General features: G+C 34.2%; 1 protein-coding gene across 4 annotated transcripts in view; it reads right to left on the bottom strand.

The window, feature by feature from the left end:
* The window catches only part of LOC114945579 (kin of IRRE-like protein 1), a 652,455-nt gene that overhangs the window by 104,019 nt on the left and 525,089 nt on the right, over positions 1-23,347 (bottom strand). For all 4 annotated transcript variants that reach the window (XM_085484861.1, XM_085484860.1, XM_085484862.1 and 1 more), the window contains one exon: positions 9,774-9,884. In XM_085484861.1, coding sequence (XP_085340987.1) covers positions 9,774-9,884 — 111 coding nt within the window. The remainder of the gene's footprint in view (positions 1-9,773; positions 9,885-23,347) is intronic.

Here is a 23,347-nt window from a genome sequence, read left to right as displayed (position 1 = left end):
AATTAGATCGCAATTATCTACGGCCGGTGAATCTATTTGATTAAATATTTAATTATGCAATTTACGCAAGCGCAATTTCCATTACACCGGCTACGGAGCATCCGGTGACGTTCGATATATACTATACATCTGGGGGAGCCGATATCGAAAACTGAGGGAGAGTGGGAGATTTGGCGAAGAATAAATTCGTATATTCGTTTTATCCGAATACTCTCCCGATAAACGCGAGCGCACACAGCAAAAGCTTATGCGTACGCTCCGGGGAAATAGGGAGAGAGTGCTTCGCAGTTATATATATTCGAAAAAATGCGGAGGAAACGAGAGAAATATCCGTTTGTTCCGCGCAAACACAGGCCGGAATAAACTAGCTCACTATGGTGTCTATTGCCGTGAAAGAGAGAGGGAGATGGCTGAAAATTGACGACCGCGATCATTATACGCAATTTGCAGTTTTATAAAAAGAAAGATAGAAAGAGAGAGAGAAAACATCTCGAGGGATTGTATGCAATCAGTGTTTGCTGTTATCTAAAGAAAATTATATAGATGAAATTTTGGCGTCATCTTTATATAGATAGTAAAATTATGTTTTATCTATAGCTGCATCTTAGATAAAAAAGTGTTAGCTTTATTAAAGTATAAGTCTAGAATAATGTTCAGATAATTTGGTTTAAAGCACGGATACTAATTAAGTAATAAAGCTTAAGCAGTAAACGATAAAAATGTATAAATAAAAATATTAATATATTTTTATATACCTTTCATAATTTACATTTTTTTATATAATTATGTTTACATAATTTGGTCTTAAAAATAATATTATCTGGAAATTATCTAGATAAATCATATATAATTGTATCTTTCATCTAGATAAACATAAATCCTTATCTAAGAAAAATTTATATATTTTTATTTTATCTTTATCTAGTTAATTGTGTTTACATAAGCGGTCTTAAAAATAATATTATCTGGAAATTATCTAGATGAATCGTCATATATAATTTTATCTTTCATCTAGATAAACATAAATCCTTTTCATCTTATCTAAGAAAAATTTATATATTTTCATTTTATCTTTATCTAGTTAATTTTAAAATCATCTAAGCACTAAAATCATCTAAGCACTAAGTAATAATCTAAGTAATAAAGCTTAAGCAGTAAATGATAAAAATATAAATATAAAAGTATGAATATATTTTTATATCCCTTTTATAATTTACATTTCTTTTTAAATAATTGTGTTTACATAAGCGGTCTTAAAAATAATATTATCTCGAAATTATCTAGATAAATCGTCATATATAATTTTATCTTTCATCTAGATAAACATAAATCCTTTTCATCTTATCTAAGAAAAATTTATATATTTTTATTTTATCTTTATCTAGTTAATTTTAAAATCATCTAAGCACTAAGTAATAATCTAAGTAATAAAGCTTAAGCAGTAAATGATAAAAATATAAATATAAAAGTATGAATATATTTTTATATCCCTTTTATAATTTACATTTCTTTTTAAATAATTGTGTTTACATAAGCGGTCTTAAAAATAATATTATCTGGAAATTATCTAGATAAATCGCCATATATAATTTTATCTTTCATCTAGATAAACAAAATCCTTTTCATCTTATCCAAGATAAATTTATATATTTTTATTTCATCTTTATCCAGCTAATTTTAAAATCATCTAAGCACAACACCGTGTGCAATTATTATCGCGCGATGTAAACCGCGTCCTAATTATTGTGCAAAGAATTGTCGGCGATAAAAAGAATCCATTATAAATATAACAAAAAAAGAAGAGAATTGTAAATCGCAGAATAATATTTTTTAATATTAAATATTTGAAAATAATTTTTCCATCGAGAGAGTTCCCCGATATATATATATATATATGCAAGAATATTAATATATATATATATATATATATATATATATATTAATATTCTTGTTAGACACGTGGAAAATTGCATATTCGGCAAGCGTGGAATTTGCATTTAATTGTAGTGTGTCGCGCTTTATAAAAACACCGATGTGAAATCCTCCGTCTCCCCGAAAATCGAATTCAATATCTCGATTTTCGTCACGCGCTTGTCGAGCCGGGGGATTAACAGTCCAGGGATGCCCCCTTCTCTTTGTCATCGACGAGAGAGGTATTCCCTCTCATCCAGATAGCAAAATTATTTCTTCCAACCTCTACTCTTTTTTTTTTTTTTTTTTTTTTTTTTATACAACTGCTCCTCGACGTCATTCCTTTCTCTCGTACCCCATCTGGCCCCCTTTCTGATAATCGTTTCCTCATCTTCGACGAGCGATCTCGAGGTTGCGACTGGAATATGGAGTTGCCACCCTTCTTCAATGAATTCAAGGGGCCACTATCGACGATGATCAACCCGCGATATCGGAATGGGAAAAAGGGGGGCTGACGGAAATTTTCCTCGCGAAGAGAGAGAGAGAAGGAGTCCTTCTATACATCCTCTTCCGTAGAGAGACCCCTCGATTCTTTCCGGGCACGAAGTCAAGTAATTGGCAATAAATTCTCTCCGCGCGCGAAGCGAGTCGTAAAATTTTCTCGCCGGCATTGTCATAAATTATAGATAACGCGGATATATCCCTGAGAGAGGGTTAGGCTTACTTGTAAATCGCGTGTGAGGGAGTACTTGAGGGAGAGGAGTGTATAATCGGGCTCTCGATTTTCTTTCCGATCATCGTTTATTTCGGAAAAGAAAAAATCCTGAGCGACTAATTGGCATATTAAGTTAAAAGAACCACGTCTTTCCGATTGTCAAAAGAGAGAGACTATTCTTATTTGCAGTATATATATAGCGTTTCATCGATCGATCCGTTTAGATGGTAAACGCGGCGGCAAACTCGAGAATGATGAGAACGCGATATTAAATTCTCATTTTTATTACATCAACGTCGACATTGCGCGCCGCTTAATTACGCGGCACACGGCGCCGTTTTTTACAGAAGACGAGGGAAATTGCGCGCGCGCTCGAGAGAGAGAGAGAGAGAGAGAGAGAGAGAGAAAGGGAGGGAGACAAACTCGGCTCCTATTTTTGAATCTCGCGTCGCTGCGACTGCGGTCGCATTCCGCTTTATGAAGATTAGACCCGTCCGGGGCGTATTCGAGACGCGGGGTTTTGCGCGAATTTTCCGGCGCAGATTCGCGCGACTCCACTCTCTCGGATAAACGCGTGCGAAAGATAACGAGCGGCGGAAATAACGGGTCGCCGCGGGCGGAGATGCCGGAGCTACATCGGAAACGTAACTTTCGTGAAATTCGATAATGCGGCTCAAACGTGCGCATTATGACGTGCGTCATTACGAGGGAAGCGAATATGTATATATGTATTAAAATGGCACACATCTAAAACAAAAAAGATATATAATACTGCTTTTTACAAGTCAATTTTCGCCTAAGAGTGATTTGACATTAGTATTTTCGAGAAATTCACTAATCATTACTTTCCTTAAATTCATTTTGAAAGATCTTTCAATTTGTGCTGCCGTAGTTCTGTTTTACCGACTTTAAGTTAGGTTAGGTTCACTTTCAAAAAGTGTTCACTTTTTGAAGTGAACCTAACCTAACTTAAAGTCGGTAAAACAGAACTACGGAAGCATCCCCTTAAGGATTTTTCTTCGATTTTTTCGTGAATTACATAATTTTTTAATTTTGGAATATTAGTGTTCGCGCAAACATGTCGAGAAGTACTTTCTGCTAAAATTAAACCGGATTTTTCACAAAAGTCCGTCTTGTCGAGAAAAATTCAATAATATGTTAATTAAGGGGATGTTGACCATGACTGTTTTACCGACTTTGAGTTCAAGGGCTTTTCTCTTTATTGGCTATATAGATTTCTTCTCCGCAATTAAAGTACTGATAATAAACGAGAAACGCTGTAATTTCGTATAAAAAGATAATAAAAGTTAAAAAATTACAGTTTTTTATCGGCCTCTTGCATCAGCTTATAACAATACTTATTTAATACAAAAGTTCTGCAGTTTATTTGTGCACAAAATATGGCGCTCTCAATAGAAATAACATGAAAGAATAACACAGAAGTAATAAAAATGAGATTAAAAGCCTGTATCAAAAGATTCTTCAATCTGTATATTCAATAAAAAATGAACCTAACCTAACTTAAAGTTGGTAAAACAGAACAACAACAGCAGCCCTTTAAGAATTTTTTCGATTTTTTAGTGGTTTACGTATTTTTTAAATTTTAGAATATTAATGTTCGCGCAAACATGTTATGAAAATACTTTCTCCTCCAAATCTTTAAATCTTATTTTTTAGTAATATTATTCAACAATTATTGCATATTAGGTCTGTTTAATTTTGAGATCAAAATGGATTACTCATCTCGAAAGATAGTAGAAAAAGTGATAAGTCGTGTGAAAATAATTTAAAAGCTGCTAAAAGGGAATGTGCTTGTATCTTGGAAAGTGCTTCTAGAGAGAACCTCACATCATTTTATAAGTACCTTCTTAAAGTCGAGCAATTTTTATGCAAAATATTTTTTGTATATATAAATATATATAAAAGCTTTCGCAAGATTTTTTTTCAGGGAAGAGCATAATTCAAAATATTACTTACAAAGTTAAAACATTAATAGCTTTCTTACGACAAAATAGATACCTATATGTGTCGAGAAAGATTTTCTTTGTTTTTTTAATTTTTGAATATATTTTGTTTTTTAAATTTTTATTTTTTTTCAATTATTTTATTATTTTATATTAAATGTGCAAATAAATTCCGCAATTTATTCAAAGAGAGAGCAAATGCTTTTTCTTGAAATATCTAAGAAAAATTATACTTTTATATATATAAAATATAATTATATATATATATATATATACACAATATTTATTATATTATATACATTTGTATATTATATTATATAATATAAAATATATATTGTATATATTATTTTATACATTATATGTATATGTAATATATGCTTTATATTATATATAATACAATCTCTGTATACATAAAATACAATCCTCTTACATAAGTTTACGCCAGCTGTGATGATATCCTTTTTCCCGCCACGCGTACTCGTATCTGTTTTCGGCGTTTTGATAACTACGCAAATTACGCACGTTCGTTCGCGCAAAAAGGTCCCCGCGGAATATCTCGTGTCAGCCTGTCACAAGCGGGAACGTCGTCCCGATCGTTTTAACAAGCGCGAGCTTTTAATTTTAAATAAAAACACGTGACTCTCTCTCTCTCTCTCTCTCTTTCTTTCTCCTCACTCGCTCTGCCTGGCAAGAGACTCCGCCTGACATTTAATGCTCGTATTATATGTCGTTGTCGCGGCCGCGAATCGAATCGTATAAAATCTGCTAGCTCGATTAAAAACGGCAAGTAACAAAAGAAAAAAAAATGTCCGTTCTTGATCGCAATATGAGATTGAATCTTCCTTTCGCGTAAGCGTTATTTACAATTAAATTAAAACGGCGGATTCACCGGCGAAAGGATCTTCGGCGCGACGTTGAACGTATTGTTAAGGATAAGCCGATCTTCTCGATATTCAATTTATACGCCGCAGTGCGTTTGATCGATGCGCAACGCGAATGCAATTCCCATTGAATCTGCATACGGCAATATTCCCCGGCGCTGTACATATATATATATATATATATATATATATATATTCAATATATATATATATATATATATATATATATATATCCGTCGAAACGGGACTCGCCGATGAACAAGGGCACATCGGCGAATCGCCGTTATCCATTGCCCGGCATTTGACAACGATAACTAATATGATTGTTCGAGAATCGAGAGAGCGGTTCTAACAACAGAATTCATCTCCTCTCGCAGTAACGAAACCCTTCTCTCTGTCTTTTTTTTTTTCTGTTTCGTTTTTAACGAACGTACAGAAAGGATGGACGATATCTCGTGATGTATAACGCTGTTCATCGATGGACGGACACGATTCGATAGGAATTTGTCGTTGACAGATTACATCGATTCGACATATTTGCGCATTTCGTGGAAGGAAACGAATTTCGTCGAGAGACGATCGAGCCGTGATGAAATAATATAGGAAACGCAGCGTTTATCGGGTATTCTTGTGAGGACACCAGTCTGCTTCATTTTATTTATTTCTTTCTGCAGTTTGGAAAAGGAGTGGTTTCCTATAATTGTTTCTACCATGTAAGGTTTTTGGGAAAAATTGGCAACATTTTTGAAAATTCGTAATAAATCAAGTGTCCAAGAGATGAAAGAAATAATTCAAATGAAACCTTTTGAACGTTGTGTACTATATAAAAATATAGAATTTTTTATCCGAGGTAAAGCCATATCTCTTGATAAAAAAATTCGATATTTTTGTACAATTTAAGCTTTTTTGCACATCGAGTTCATCTGCTAATAATTTTCAAAAACGTGATAGATTATTTTAACTTGCGGATTTAAATTCAGTGCACAAATAACCAATGTTGGGCTTAGATGATTTTGAAATTAGCTAGATAAAGATGAGATGAAAATATGTAAATTTATCTTAGATAGCTGAAGATTTTGTTTTAAACATATCTAGATAAAAGAGAAAATTATATGACAATTTATCGGAATCTAGATCACTTCTAGATAATATTATTTTTAAAACCGCTTATATGTAAGCACAATTATAAAAAGTACAAATTATAAAAGGGATAAAAATATATATATATTTTTATTTGTTTCTATTGCTTACTGTTTCAGTTCTGCTACTAAATAATATTTAAATATTTTTATGTGCAATGACTCTAAATCAAATTATCTGAACATTATTCTAGATAACACATTTTCATCTAAAATACAGATATAGATAATACATATTTTTATTATCTATATAAATATAAGATGACGCTAAAACTTCACCTAAATCATCTATATAATTTTATTTAGATGACAACACATCTAAAATACAGATATAGATAATACATATTTTTATTATCTATATAAATATAAGATGACGCTAAAATTTCATCTAGATCATCTATATAATTTTATTTAGATGACAACACATTTTCATCTAAAATACAGATATAGATAATACATATTTTTATTATCTATATAAATACAAGATGACGTTAAAACTTCACCTAGATCATCTATATAATTTTATTTAGATAACAACACATTTTCATCTAAAATACAGATATAGATAATACATATTTTTATTATCTATATAAATATAAGATGACGTTAAAACTTCACCTAGATTATCTATATAATTTTATTTAGATGACAACACATTTTCATCTAAAATACAGATAAAGATAATGCATATTTTTATTATCTATATAAATATAAGATGACGCTAAAACTTCATCTAGATCATCTATATAATTTTATTAAGATAACTGCAAATAACTATAGGAAATTCTTCTTTCAGATCATAAAATCATGCAGACATAAACATGACATAACAATGCCGAGTGACATCGCGAATAAAACAGCTGATGAGCATCTCCGATAAAAACATTCCCTTAAAATACTCAAGGCGCTGTCAATTTACAAGAAGAATACTCGTATAAACTCTCTCTCTCTCTCTCTTTCTGGGCAAAGATGGCGAGTAATAAATTCTAAATCGTAATTAATTTGCAAATCCTCAAATTATAATCCGCTGCATCCCCGAATATCTGCGCGTTTATATATACGAGTTCTTGATTGAAACAATTAAATAACGACGAGAGACACAGAGAGAGAGAAGGAAAAGAGAGACGCACAACGCTACAGGAGCGGTATAATGAATATTCAAACATGGATGCGGATGCGCGAGTCGAGTTTGTCGAAAATTTTGCCCGCGCTCGACACGACTTAAGGATCCTCAGCGACGTTTCATCCCCTTCCCTATTTTCCAGGCCGAAAGATGCGCGATGCTTAATCACGCCGAAAGCACGAAGGATGCTGTCTGCCTCGTCCCCATCAGACGGCATCGAGAATAGAGGGCGCGCGAGTAGGGTCGGAAATAATCTTTTAAGGCGCGAGGCCCCGTCGAAGAAGTTGCGCCGCAGTTATAAACAGAAATTTAGATCCAGTTGCTAAAGTAAACACCGGGGAACCCGCCATTCGGGGGTGAGTGCTCCCTTTTGCATCCCCATCTTCGTCCATCCGTTCCATCGCAGACCGGGAAGGACTCACCCCAGCAGGAAGAGTCTCTTTCTCTCTCTCTCTGTCTCTTTCCGCTGAACTTTTCACTTAGCCATGACGGCCGATAAAAAGTTGGCTGATCTAATAACCGGCGACACCAACGACTCCGACCGCGCGATCGAAGTTTCCGCAAACGATTTCGCGGTGAGGTTCGCCGCGAGCGACGAACCTAACCTAACCTTTCGCTCCAAAATGCGCCGCGTTTGCGACTCGGCAGGTTTTTTTTTTGCTCCGGAAACGGGGATTGAATCGAGAAAGAATTCTCTCTCCGCGAAATGAGATGTATCCGCGAGCTGATTTATTCTTCCGAGGAAGAACCCCCGAAAATTCTGATTTTGAGGAAAATTTATGTGTGTATGTGTAGGGGGAAAATAAAGTGAATTTGGAAATTTTTACCTGTGCGAAAACGAGTCTAACTCTTTCTGCCTTTTTCGATATATTTTGACAGATATTTGAGATATTAAAAGAAGTTTTATAATAAGAATATCTCTATTTAATCACATCCCAAGTAGCACACTAAACACGTCATTAAACGTCAGAATGACGTCATTTCGACGTTTGACGTCAAAATGACGTATGCTTCCTACTTGGGATGCATTATAATAAAATTTTGAAAAAAATTCTTCTTTTAGATTTAAAAAACTTATTAAGTTTTCTTAAATTTCATAAAAAATTATTTTTGCAAAATGTTATTAATATGGTTAAATAAAAGTGTTCTTATTATAAAATATTTTTTGACATCTCGAATATTTTTCGAAATATCGGAAAATAATTCTCTCCCCGAAATGAGATGTATCCGCGAGTTGATTTATCCAAGGAAGAATCCCCGAAAATTATGATTTTGACGAAAATTTATACACGTATGTATAGGGAGAAAATAAATTGATGAATTTAGAAATTTTTAGGTGCTGTCCGAAAACGAGTCTAAGGTAACCATTTTGTAAAGTGGCTTTCTGCGTTCTCCAATATATTTTGACAAATATTCGAGATATTAAAAGAAGTTTTATGGTAAGAATATCTCAATTTAATCGTATTAATAAAATTTTGCAAAAAATAATTTTCTTAGATTTAAAAAATGTATCAAGTTCTTAAATTTTATAAAAATTACTTTTGCAAAATATTATTAATATAGTTAAATACAGACGTTCTTACCATAAAACATTTTTTGATATCTCATATATTTTTCGAAATATATCAAGAAAAGCAAATAGTCAAATATAAGGGGTGACTTTATTCCTTAGAATCATCAATTTCTAATTCTCCTTCTTACATCTGTGTAAACTTTCAAAATCAAAATTTTCACGAGGTAATAATTAGAATAATAAGTCATAGAAATAATTGCAAAGATATTAAACGTTTAAATAATCCTCTTCCTTCCATCTTTTCTAAATTTCGAAAAGTACGATATAACTTAGTCCCTTACTTTTTTTTTAAGCAAAATGTCGAAGACTATCGATCGAGGAGAGACGTCGTAGACGAAAAGTTTGGCTCGTTCGGGACACTCCGTGTATGCAGTCGAGTGCAGATGTGTCGGGCGCAGTTAGCAAGGACGCAGATAAACGTTTCTCAGCGTATACATATTATATTACTGTATTTTGTGCCAGCTTACCGCCCGTGACGCGACACGTGAGATACGGTGCATCGCCTTCCTCGTAAGGGCCAGCTGTGCCGTTCAAGATGCGACCCCACCGATCCAAGATGGTTGGCTGCTCTGGCGGAACTGCAATAGGAAGGAAAATTTGTATATAAATGCCACACGTCGCAAGAGCAAAATAAAAAAAAAAATATATATATATATATGAAATAGTAGCCATCTATGCAAGGAGATAAGAAGCTAAACATATGTTGAATTAGTAAGCGCGCGTTTAAAGATACAAGATAACCTAAAAACTCTTGTTTCCTTTGTTAAATGTTATCTGACGATTATAATCAATTTTTTTTCATTTTTTTTACACGTTTAAGGTAATTCTAAACGCCCATTTTATCGATAAAACATCATTTTTCCTTTTTATTGGTTGAACAAAATAATAAATGCTTTTTCACGATTAAAGTGCATATAAAAACAAGCGTAAACCTCTCGATTTTCTTTTTACAAAGTTTTTTTAAATTAAAAAATTAAAATTTTTTTGGAGAAAAGGAATTTATTTTATTCGATCAATGAAAAGAAAAGGGTGCGCAAAAATGATGTTTTATCGATAAAATAGAACGGTGTTTAGAATCCCCTTAAATGTTAAATAAATTTTGTTTTCGTTCGATTAAAAATTCATGTCGCTTTTGAATTATGCACCCGGCCGTGTCACTGTGTTTCGCTCCTCTGTATTTGGTACAAATTCGGCGTATAAGATATGCACGTATCGGGCATGTATTGCTATGATCGTTCGCGGATTAAGCGGGGCGATATTTTTCCGCGGAATATTCGCCGCTCTCTCGGTGAAATCGAAGCGGAGTCGGATAAACCCGAGCCGGGATATTTCTCTTGCTTTTTTCCATTATTTTGCAAGTTACGCGCATACGTCGAACGGCATTTTATCAGCGTGGTTATAGTACTCTCGCCTTCTCTCTTTTCCGCTTTTCTCTCTCCCGGTTTCATTCCCTACGTTCAGTTTCTTTCGTAAATTATGCGGCCTCAGGCGCCGCCGTTTTGGCTTTTGTTTGCTAATTTCAACTAATTTTCTCTGCAAGTACATATGTACACACACATACACACACACACACGCGTCGATGTTTCGCCAACTTCTAATTTAAAAGCACTCCCTTGACGTTCTACCCAACCTCTAATATGCAACTTACTACTTTAGCGCGAATATTGTTGGTCGATATATCGGATAAAAAATGACAAAATTATTCCGCGAGTCGACAATATATATTTATGCATGAAAATAAAGTCTTTTCTTTCTTTTGAAATATCGCTCGAATCCCTACGCGCGATTCATCAGAAAGAAATGTGTATCTATCGGCTTATAAAATATGATTCATTCGCGAATTTTATGGTACTTCAAGGTTTCTCTCTTTCGCGAGTGATTCTAGAGTCAATTTGGAAAGAAAAAAATTGTTTAAATTCGCTATTCGCGCAATCTCAGCAATTTCAAGAGCCTCCAATCTCTCACCAAATTTATAGAATAGAATTAGAATGTTAGAAATAGAGTAGATCATGCACGCAGGATTTTTTTCCAGGTAGGGGCACTATTAAAACTTTTTTGTTTCTTATTATTCTTTCTTAATTTTTTTATTATTTTGTTATTTCAATATTTTTATATCTAATAAAATTGTAAATATATTCCATAAATTGTTTATTCACAAAGAGAGTATGAGCGTCTGCAGAAATTTTTTCGGGAAAAGATATAATTAAAATTTTTGTTTCTTATTATTTTTTCTTAATTTTTTAAATTCCATTTTTTTATGATTTTGTTATTTCAATATTTTTATATTAAATAAAATCGCAAATAAATTCCAGTGTTGATTCACAAGGAGAGCAAAATGCTTAATTTTTTACTGATTCCAAGAGGGCAAATGCCCCCTTTTGTCCTCTCATGAAAAAGAAAGAGAAAATATCGCGATTGAACGAATCACAGTTCACATGAATGTATCCTACTGTCGCGAAAAATAAAAAATCGAGAATGATAATTATTTTATGTTGAATACACATCAACTATGTATACCTGACGAAAGCACTTTAGAGGATACTGATCATGACTGTTTTATCGACTTTGAGTTCGAGGGCTTTTCTTTTTATTGGCTATACAGATTGAAAAATCCTTCTCCACAATTAAAATACAAATTAAAATACTGATAATAATGAACGGGGAGCGCTGTAATTTTGTATAAAAAGCAATAAATTAAGAAATTATAGTTTTTTATCGGCCTCTTGCATCACCTCATAACAATACTTATTTATTACAAAAGTTCTGCAGTTTATTTATGCATAAAATATGGCGTTTCCAATTAGAGATGACATGAAAGAATAATACAAAAGTAATAAAATTGAGATTAAAAGCCTGTATCAAAAGATTCTTCAATCTGTATATTCAATAAAAAATGAATCTAACCTAACTTAAAGTTGGTAAAACAGAACAACGACAGCATCTCCTTAATCGCGAACCGCATTCAATTTTCGGGCATCCACCGTATAACATCATCCAACACCTTCCCTTTTTTTCCCTTTTTTTACCAAAAAACACCCTTCTTTCTCCTCTGCTGGCGTCGTCTCTCTTTTCTCACCCCCTGTCTCCCTTTCAACCCCCCGTTTCACCTGCCGGAACGTATACCTGTAAAGTATTCACGAGGATTTATGGCCGCTTTTCAATCCATAATCGGGGTGTACCATGGAAAATAAAGCGTCATCCATCGTGGCCACGCACGTCAACGTGCCAATCAATCGAGGTGACTAGCGCTTCTCCCTCTCTCTCTCTCTCTCTCTCTCTCTCTCTCTCTCTACTTCGGCGCTCTTTTATTGTCGACGACGTGGCATTTCGTTCCGATTTCCTGGTCCTCCGGTACAACTTTTTGATTTTCTTTTCTCTTTTTTTTTTTAACTCCGGATTTTTCAGACGCGTCTCTCCCCGAGAAGGGATGAACGCTGAGAAGATATCACTGTAGGGATTTTCACATAGAAAACGTCTCGCGAAAAGCCCCTGTGTTAAGCTCGTTTGATGCTGCGCGCGCACGGACTAAGCTCCGGCGTAGATTAATTAAATTCGCATCAAAGTCGATGCGCAAGAGCGTGCGAATTGCTTTTCTCGATGTTGCTATTCGTTTCCAATTCATTTTCTTCAAGTACGCCCTTTCCTTTGGCATCGCGCTTTCTCCTCGTAATTTGTAAAATCGCAATTGCGCGCAATGTATGTATATATATATATATATATTTTTTTTCTTCTTACAAACTTCTCGTAATTACATCTCATAATTTCTGCACAAAGAACGGCCAATAAATTATTCGTGCATTATACCAGAGCTTGTACTGAATATTATTGCTACAGGGCAACATCACACTTTACATGATTAATCGCGTAATAACAATCTTTAATTTTCCTTTTTTTATACCATCAAAGAATTAAATTACATGTACTGTAAAAGTGACAACGTTTCTAAAATATTAATATTTATATTTATTAATATTTAATTTATATTAAAACATATAATGTATTACTTTAGATTTAATTAATTATAGATCCTTTAAAAAATTTTTTCGACGTCATCAAAGGAGTAAATTACTGCAAAAGTGGCAATCTTTTTTAATATATCAAAATGTAACGTATTACTTCAAATTTAATTACGGGAATAAGAAAGAGTATCGACGTTGCTCCTATACACTTTCGAATCACGCGTAATGCATTTGACAAGTAATAATAATTGAACGTCACATCTGGCTGACGAGCAGCGATGATATTCGAGTAACGTTTAGCGATGTCGTCGTCGATAATTTCGCATAATTTACCTCGTAAAAGCTGCGTATCCGACAGCAAATTAAATGAGGCTCATAACGTATCGTGCATCATCCGGAGCAATCTACGACGGGCGATGACACCCTTTTCCTCGGGGGAGCTTAATTTCTATCCAGCGAGGGCTCCGAGGGCGATATTTCGCCGCACTTTTGCGCAATCAAAAATGATACACGCTCTCTCTCCGTTTCGTGTCTCTCCGCAATCGATTCCAATCGCTCGACAATATCCCTTTATATATTTTCACGGGAGAATTGTTGATCAAATTATCTACAACACTTGACTCAACATAGGGACCGTATCCGACGAATAAATCGTCAATGATTTATTATTTATTTTATATCTTTTATTATAATATTATATTTATTTTTTATTATTAAAATTGATTATTTATTATTTATTAATGAAATATATATTATTTTTCATTTTTTATTATATTTTTTACAATAAAACAGAGCGATGTCTCGTTTGCTTTAGTATGAAAAAAATAATGAATAATAAAAATAATATTTTTGAGATCTCTATTATTTTATTTTCCGATCTCTTTTTCTTTTCCATTGGACCAATTTTGCGAGACAAAAAAAAAAGATCGGAAAGGATTCGAAGAGATTCGGCGAAATTATTCGCCAATCTATAAATCAAAATCGGTTTTCGTTCGGCGGGAGAGACACGTCTACGCAAAATTTATTCGTCGTAGATTTCGTTATCGAGTTTAATCAGTCGAGAGTAAAATCAGGACCGAACGAGTAAAATCTGAAATTAAGCAATTAACTATCGCGACGTACGTATTGCGAAGAAATAAAGTTTATCGAGGGTACCATCGCGTCACACGGCGAATTGATTTGACGAAAGCTTCTCTCCGGATAAAGTCCCGAGAGAAAGGAAACTGAATTTCGTCTCTCGTTCTAGTTTATCCCACGGCGCGGAGTTTTAATCACATAATATAACTGGATATTAGATTTATTAATCGCAAGGCTGTCTCTTCGAGACGCGAAACTTATCACGTGTTTACACGTCTTTATATACGCATATTTATATGACGTACAAAATATGCAGTGTTGTGCTTAGATGATTTTAAAATTAGCTAGATAAAGATGAGATAAAAATATATAAATTCATCTTAGATAAGACAAAGATGATTTGGTTTAAATATATCTAAATATATATTTTAAATATATCTAAAAAATGCTTTAAAATACCTCATATTATTTAAATATATCTAAATAAAAGATAAAATTATATGGCGATTTATATAGATAATTTTTTAGATAATAATTTATAAGACTGCTTATGTATACGTAGTTATTAAAAAACTGTAAATTATAAAAGAAAATAGAGATCTCAAAAATGTCAAATATTATTTTTATTATTCATAATTTTTTTCACACTAAAGCAAAGCAGACATGGCTCTGTTTTATTGTAAAAAATATAATAAATAATGAGAAACAATATATATTTTATTAATAAGTCTACTATTTAAATATTTTTGTGCTATGATTCTAAACCAATTATCTGAGAATTATTCTAGATAATTTAATAAAGATAATACTTTTTTCATCTAAGATGAAATCATTTTCATCTAGATAATACGTATTTCTATTATCTATATAAAGATAAGATTTCATCTAAGTAATCATCTATATAATTTTATTTAGATAACAGCAAACACTGAAAATATGTATTATACTTAATTTATCGCGTAAAAATTGAGGAAATAAGATATTAACATACTTTCATATACAAGTGCTAAAAACTTTAGATGTGTTTCTTTGTCAAAAATTAAGACGGGTTTCTTATATAAACATATATTTCTAAAGAGGGAGGTAAAAATCAAGTTTTTTCCTCAAATTTCAGAAACAAATAAAAAAAAATGAAACGAAAAATATCGACCAAGTTTTATTTTTCCCATTTGTCTAAAAGAGAAAAAAAAATAACTTAATTTTTATATAATGTTTATATAAGAAACTCCCCTTAATTTTCGATAAAGAATCGATGCACCCTGTATATAAGATCCCTTTCTTCTTGTACATTTAGATTTAGATTTAAATAATGGAATCGAATATTTCGATAAGGCGATATCACGTATTTTCATATTCTTACCACTTTTGCCTCTAATACGAGTTTGCAGAAGCAAACGATATATTTTGAGCGATGCATAGATTACCTACTTCAGCGAGTAACACGAAGATCGATACCGCGCGCGATACTAATCAGAAGTTATACACACGCGCAAGTGTATCTCAGAGAAGTATCGCTCCCAGGCAAAATGTAATCCTAGAGTAACGCGCGAGCAGAGAAAGAGAGAGAGATAGAGGTAAAGTCGGTAGTTGTAGATACAACGCGCCGCTTCGGAGATCGAAGTAGCCGTCCGCATTTCTGCAAACAGGGAGTCTAGTTTTGCGTGCAATGTCGTATACGTGTAACATAGTTCGCTTCCGCAAATATCGAGTCTAATTTGCCTGCTCTGGTTACGTGCATGCATTTTGCTTTTAACATAAATATGTCTCGTATAAGTATACGTTTCAAAAATCATGTAAGTATGTATAATATACACAGAAAGAAAAATATATATTAATTTTCGTAACTAAAAGGTCCCTACATTGAAAATTTAGCCATCCAGTTCTAAAATTATATGTAATGCAAATGGCTTTAAAATTATAATTAAAATTAAAATATTTATTAAATGTTAGGGATGTCCATAAACTAAAATCAGAACTGAAAGATGCCCCTATATTACATCTAAAATTTAGTATTCAATTATAAAATTATGTAATTAAAATCAAAATGTCCCTAAAATTATAATTAAAATTAAAATATTAATTAAATTAGGGGGATAGCCCTAAATTAAAATATTAATTATCACAGCTAAAATTTAGGCATAATAAATTTTAGGTGTGATATAGAAACTAGAAATAAACATGTAACCTGTAAAATTTACCTATCATATATTTTAAATATATGGTAACTAATATTTTAATTTTAATTATAATTTTAGGGACATTCCTACACTTTAGTTTTAAAGTAATTCTCTTTTTCAATTTTAAATATAATGTTAGTGACACCCGTAAAATTTAGCCATATAGTAGCTAATATTTTTTTTCATGTATATCGCGACAAATTAATTAATTTTACTAAAATTTCGTGCCAACTGCATCCGGATTTTAAATTGCAGTTTTCAATTCCACGCTGTGGATGGAATCAAGAACCGAGACCGGCGGAAGAGATCGAACTGGATGGAGGCTGTAATGGCAATTCCGTAATCAATGGGTTCTTGTTTCGGTCGCGTCGATAATTTTAGAAGTGGTCGGAAAATGAGCGAAAAGCTAAAGTGATGCATATATATATGTGTGTGTGTGAATATGCACTCGCCGCAATTTTAATTGAGTTAATTTCTCTCATCCCCTATAGTCGAAATATTTCCACCACATCGAGAGAAAAACCATTTTCCGCGAGATATAAAGAGCAACGCGGTTTTGTTCTTTTTTTTTCGATGAAAATCTTCGGTTTATCGGCGCGCAATATTCGAAAGTTTAGCTCGCAGCGAATTTTTGCAACACGAAAGTTGCATTTACCGGGAAACTCAAAAAGTGCCCCTTTTGCCACTTTCGAGCGGAAAATGCGTAAACGCGCGTTTACCCGACTTTTTATTTACGAAAAGAGCACAGAGAGATACTTAAAAATATTAATATAAAAAATATATTAATAAGCTATTATTATTCTAATATTAAAGAAAGTTTCGACAGATTTGGCAAATCTACAATCAGCTGCGCTCTTCTAAAATCGCAAAAATGGCGGTAACGAGCCGAACATAAAAACGCGGTCCCAAACGACCACGTGCAATCAGGGGGTTACGATTTTATTATACTTCTTTTATTATTTTTTTTACACGAATTTACATAGAAAAAACCAACGAGCACACAGATGCGAGAAGAATATTCGTAATTTCTATCGGAGAAAATTTATTGAAGAGGGGGGATGTAAATGGGACGCAAACTCACGTCAAAGATCGATCGCGCGCATATTACGAGATATAATTAAAATTATTATTTTATTAGAGGAAGAGTCCGTAATTAGAGAAATGCGATAAATCCAATAAAACGAGGAAATATGCAAGAGGGGATATTTGAAACGCGCGTTGCAAACATGTGCGCATCCCTGTGTATAATTAAAAAAATAATAATAATAAAAAAAACAATATTTCATCGTCGATATGTATAATCGAGATATGTATTATCCGATCGAGAAAACGGGGTTATATTGTGGAAGAGAGAGAGAGAGAGAGAGAGAGAGAGAGAGAGATATCGCGCCGCAGGAATGCATGAAATTGTTATTATATATATTGGGACACGACCTACTGACCTGTTCGGCCGCGGTTCGGAGCAGATTGGTCGCGGTGGTTATCGAGATTCCCGGCCAGAGCTCTCTCTCTCTCTCCTCTTAAAGGCTATATCACACTAGCGATTGCTGTTAGCGGTCGCGATTGTTGTTGCTGCACCAAAATGGCAACAGCGAACAGCAACCGCGAGCTGCTGCGCTCTGATTGGTCGACGCACGACAGCAACAGCGACAGCGACCGCGACCGCTAATGTCGGTTCTACAATACGTCGTATATCGCAGTCGGATATCGGAACATAAGCGATTATTCAATGAGGAAATTTTTTTTTCGAAAAAGGAATTTGTATTACACGTGCAGGCAAAGTGGCACTTTCGGTGCATGTGTTCTGTGCGGGAAGTGGCCGATTTCCCACGTCGCCATCTAGCGGCGACGCGGTGAGTGAATAAGCCGCGTTCAAAGCCATTATCTACGGCTCAGCCGCGTTAAAAGTCATTGTATACGGCTGAAGCCGTAGGAAATGTATTGAACACGGCTATTCCCCCACCGTGCCGCGGCAAGATGGCGGCGTGCGATCGGCCGCCTCGCGCACAGAAAACGCGCCGAAACAGCCACTTTGCCTGCACTTGTAATACAAAATAGTATGTGTATCACGTGCGGATTGACAATTGTTCACTCGTGTGGGCTGGTCGCACTCGTGACCAATAGTCAACTTTCCGCACTTGATACACAATATACTATTCCTCATTGGATAATCGTTTACGTTCCGACATCCGACTGCGACATACGACATATTGAGAATGGACCTAACAGCACTCGTCAGTGTGATATGGCCTTAAGGGGCAGATCGTACATCGAGATGGCATATCCGCGAACGAAATTACGTGTCACGAAAATATTCGCTTATTATTCCGCTGCATTTCGGAAAAACGTTATCGTCGCGCGCACATATTTCCGCGAGAGATTATTTATCTTCCGCGCGCTCGCGCGGATCTCCCTTTCTCGCTCTTGTACAGCCACTACTTTTGCTACTACTTCTTCCCTCTTCTTCGCGGGATATATCACTTACAGTTGCACGCGGGAATACGATCGAGTGAAGAAACCCGAGGGGGTGGCAGGGGGTGGAGGGTGAAAGAGGGGGAGACGAGAAGTTAACGGATCGTTTGTCATGTTCCAGCTCGTTTCCGTAGATTTTTTTCTTCTTCTTCTACTTCTCTTTCTATTTTTTTTTTTTTTGCGTTTCCGCGACCGACGTTGAAATTTTCAGCGGGACGAATGATTAATTGAGATCACTCGGGGATTTTTGCCCGGGGCGCGGATTTAATCGCGCGTCTCGTTTCACCGTATTATATACGTTACGCGGTGCATTAACCTGCATAAAAATAAGTACATTCCGTCTCGTTTCACCTTATTGTTCGTCTCTCTCCCACTCGCGCGCGTTATTGTTATCGTTGCAAGAGATTACTTTGTCGTTTAACCGCGTAAGAATAATAGAACACGAGCCGAGCGTGTTTCATTTCGAGCAATTTATACGCGAAATTTTTTTTGTTTAATTCTTCTGTCAATGAACTCGAAGCAACTTTAAATGGTTAAAAATATGTCAAAACTTTTTCAACCGACCGAAATTAAAAAAAAAAATACAAAGGGCTTTTGTATTCGGAAACCTAAAATGTAACGAGAAAGAATGCACTGCTGTGAAAAAATTGTCATAGTGCAAATGTATCAGTTGATATCCGGATACCCGTACATTGCAAAAGTTATGCGTTGACAAAAGGATTAATCCCCATTTCTGTGAAATCGTGTCGAAGGGTTAAAAAAATTTTTCAAATTTTACGGATCGGGAAAAAGAGATATTTCTATATATATAGTATATATATTTGATAATTTAATTTCGTAAAATCGTGCGACGCGAAATTGGTGCATAATGATGTAATGCAATAGTGCATAAAATGGTGAAAAAGATGTAAATTAAATCAGCTGTTTTTTTCTTTTTTCTCTCTCCCTCAAAAAGTGAGCCTCAAGAATTTTAATCGCTGAAGTAATTAATCGATTATTATTAAATTTAATAAAAGAAATTATTTTAGTTGAAAATAATATTGTATTTAAAAATTTTTATATTTGTATCTATTATAATTTTTATTTATATTGTAATAGTGATTTTAAATGCAGATTAATTTTGTCAGAAGAATAATAAATTGATGAGAAGATAAAAATGCATTGAAGGAAGGATTAAACGCGATGCATAAATCTGAGCAAAATTATAATACAAAAAAATTGTCAAAAGCAAAATGGATGATAAAAATTTAACATATGCATAATATATTAAGTAATAAATCTACCGAAAAATTGAGAGATATATATTTCGCGAAATTAAACGATAAAAATTCTAAACAAATCCCGATAAATTCACTTCACTCTTACGATATCTTTTCACGGAGAATCGAACTTGCCGTCTCTATCGTATCGTGTTTTGCTGTCGCGTATTGTTCCGCTGTTATTCTTCCGTCGTTTTCGTTTTAAGCTCGCTCGAGTGACCGGAAAGACGCGGCGTTTCGTATATCGGGAGTAAATTGCTATCGACAGGAATATCATCGTTCGCGGCGTGCTGTATTGGTTAAGGCGACGTCGCTTGAGTGCAAGCGGCTAAATCGATTCTCGAGCAATTACCACCTACGTAACGCTACGAGGGTCTAAACCGATGCGCCAACATGAAGAGCTGCAAATCCTCGGTGTGCGATTCTATCTCTTACATTCGAGAAGAGAGCCCCTTGTTGTTCTTCCCTTCCGTTACGTAAAGTGAGACTCAAGGATTTTAACCCTTCTGTCAGTGCATCATTTTTCATCGTTTTGGACATACAATTTTTTTTATAGGAGCTGCTGGGAATCGAAAATTCTTTCCCGTTATATTTTGTATTTTTTTCTGAGTGGAGAAAAGTTCCGATATAATTCTACACATTCATTTAAAATTGTTTTGAGCACCTAGATACATTGACAGAAGGATTAATATAATAATAATAGGAAATATTTCAAAATTTATGATGGATGTAAATATCTTAAAATGTACAGAGATTAAAATCTCACTTTTTAAGAGAGATAGGAAAAAATTGCTGATATTTACTTTACATTCGTCTCTACCGTTATGCACCAATTTTTTATCGTATAATTTTCTATCCATTTCGCGAAATTAAATTGTCAAATATACATGGAGAATCTCACTTTTCTCTGATCCGTAAAATTCAAAGAATTTAACTCTTTAAAATTTCACAGAGGTCTCGATTAACCCTTCTGCCAATGTATTATTTTTTATCAATGTATGAGTACCGAGGTACCACATAATTGGGCGTTTTTAACATATTATAACTTTTTTTATAACAGCTGCTGCGGACATTTGAACATTCTTTCTCGTTATACATTAGAAAGTTTCAGAATACAAAGGCCCTTTGTATTTTATTTCCGACGGAGAAAAGCTCCGTTCACATTTTTAACATTTATTTAAAGTTGCTTTGGATACCCCGGTTTCATTGACAGAAGGGTTAAATGGAAACTGTTTCGCGCAGCGGGAAAAGCAAGATCGCGAAAACTTACTTCGCGCTCGAGAGAGAATAGGCAGACTGGGTCAACAAGTTGCGGAATCGCGTTCGGGAAGTTTTCGCCGATGTTATTAAATGGACACTCCACAAAGAGAGGGAAAGAGATTCTGTTTTTTTTTCTGTCTATTCATCTCGCTCGTAACGAGCAAAGTTGCGCAATTTTATAATACTCGACAATTCGCGAAGATTTAATATACATCGCGACGATTCCTCATCGCGATAGAAAGCAATACGGAGATTCTCTCTCGGATTCTCGATTTCCGCCAATCGTTATTTTTATTCCACGAGAAGGAAGAGTGAAGTCTAGGAAAAACCTCTTTTCTTTTTCTCACTACCTCCAATTTAGCTAAATATTATATAGTTTAAATGAAAGTTTTTGGTTAATAATTAGAAATATAATAGGTATTATGTTGAGACGATCAATTTTATCTATTTATTTTTTGTTTGATTTGTTGTATATAGTTTTAAGTGTCAGCTGTTGTCGACAGCTTTTTTGAAATACTTGCTCAATATATAATAATTTTTAGGGTTAATCTATCAATTATCAAGTTTCAATCAAACTATCGTTCAGCTCAATTGGAGGTGATGAAAAAAGGGGAGAAATTTGAAAGCTTGGAAATTGGAATTTAGCTAAATATTAGCTTAAATAAAAGTTTTTTAGCTAATAATTAGAAATATAATATAATATTCTATTGAGACGATTAATTTTATCTATTTATTTTTTTGTTCGATTTGTTGTAATTTTAAGTGTTAAGCAGGTGATCCTAAACATCCTTGAGAAGTCTGTGATTTCCATCCTGTTTTATAAACTATAAATTTATTTATTGGTTATACGGATCTTTTACCTGAAATTAGAACGTTTCGCCCTTTGTTAATATTAATACTTAGTTACAGAATTATGAATTTTAAGCAATAGATTTATAGTTTATCTAGCCTCACATGTTGTCGATAAAACAGGAAGAAAACTTAGGTTAGCTTAGGATTCCCTTAAGGTGATGCTGACCATGACTGTTTACCGACTTTGAGTTTAAGGGCTTTTCTTTTTATTGGCTATACAGATTGAAAAATTCTTCTCCACAATTAAATTACTGATAATAATGAACTGGGAGCGCTGCAATTTTGTATAAAAAACAATAAAAGTTAAAAAGTTACAGTTTTGCATCAGCTCATAACAATACCTATTTAATACAAAAGTTCTGCAGTTTATTTGTGCAGAAAATATGGTGTTCCCAATAAAGATGACATGAAAGAATAATACAGAAGTAATAAAAATGAGATTAAAAGCCAGTATCAAAAGTTTCTTCAATCTGTATATTCAATATAAAGTGAACTTAACCTAACTTAAAGTCGGTAAAACAGAACAACGGCAGCATATCTTTAACTGTTTTTGAAATGCTTGCTCGACGTGTAATAATTTTTAGGGTTAATTTATCAGTCATAAAGTTTCACTCCAACCATCGCTCAGCTCAATTAAAGGTGGTGAAAAAAGGGAAGAAATTTGGAAGCTCTCTTTTCGAAATGTCGCGTTATTATCTTCGCGAGTGAATCGCGCGCTAATGGATTACGTCCGACACGAACGTTCGAGTTAAGATCCATCATTCGTAACTGAGCTATTAAATCTTCCCCTTTTTTCCTCCCTTCCCTTCGGGGCTCGACGACGTGAAGGATTACACGTATACCGCGGCGCGGGTGGGTGCTTCGTCCTCGGGATTTCAATAAAAACGTCAAATTTTATTTTCAAATTCGCCGACACCACCGTCCCGTCCATCGTTCATGTTCCTTGTCACTGCTGAACTCGTCCTCCATCGTCGTTTTTTTTTCA

Source organism: Nylanderia fulva, unplaced genomic scaffold (genome assembly GCF_048542155.1).
Source record: "Nylanderia fulva isolate GAGA-0341 unplaced genomic scaffold, ASM4854215v1 Scaffold32, whole genome shotgun sequence".
Lineage (NCBI taxonomy): Eukaryota > Metazoa > Arthropoda > Insecta > Hymenoptera > Formicidae > Nylanderia > Nylanderia fulva.
Note: the sequence above shows the minus strand (reverse complement) of the source record. Positions and strands in the feature narration are given on the sequence as shown.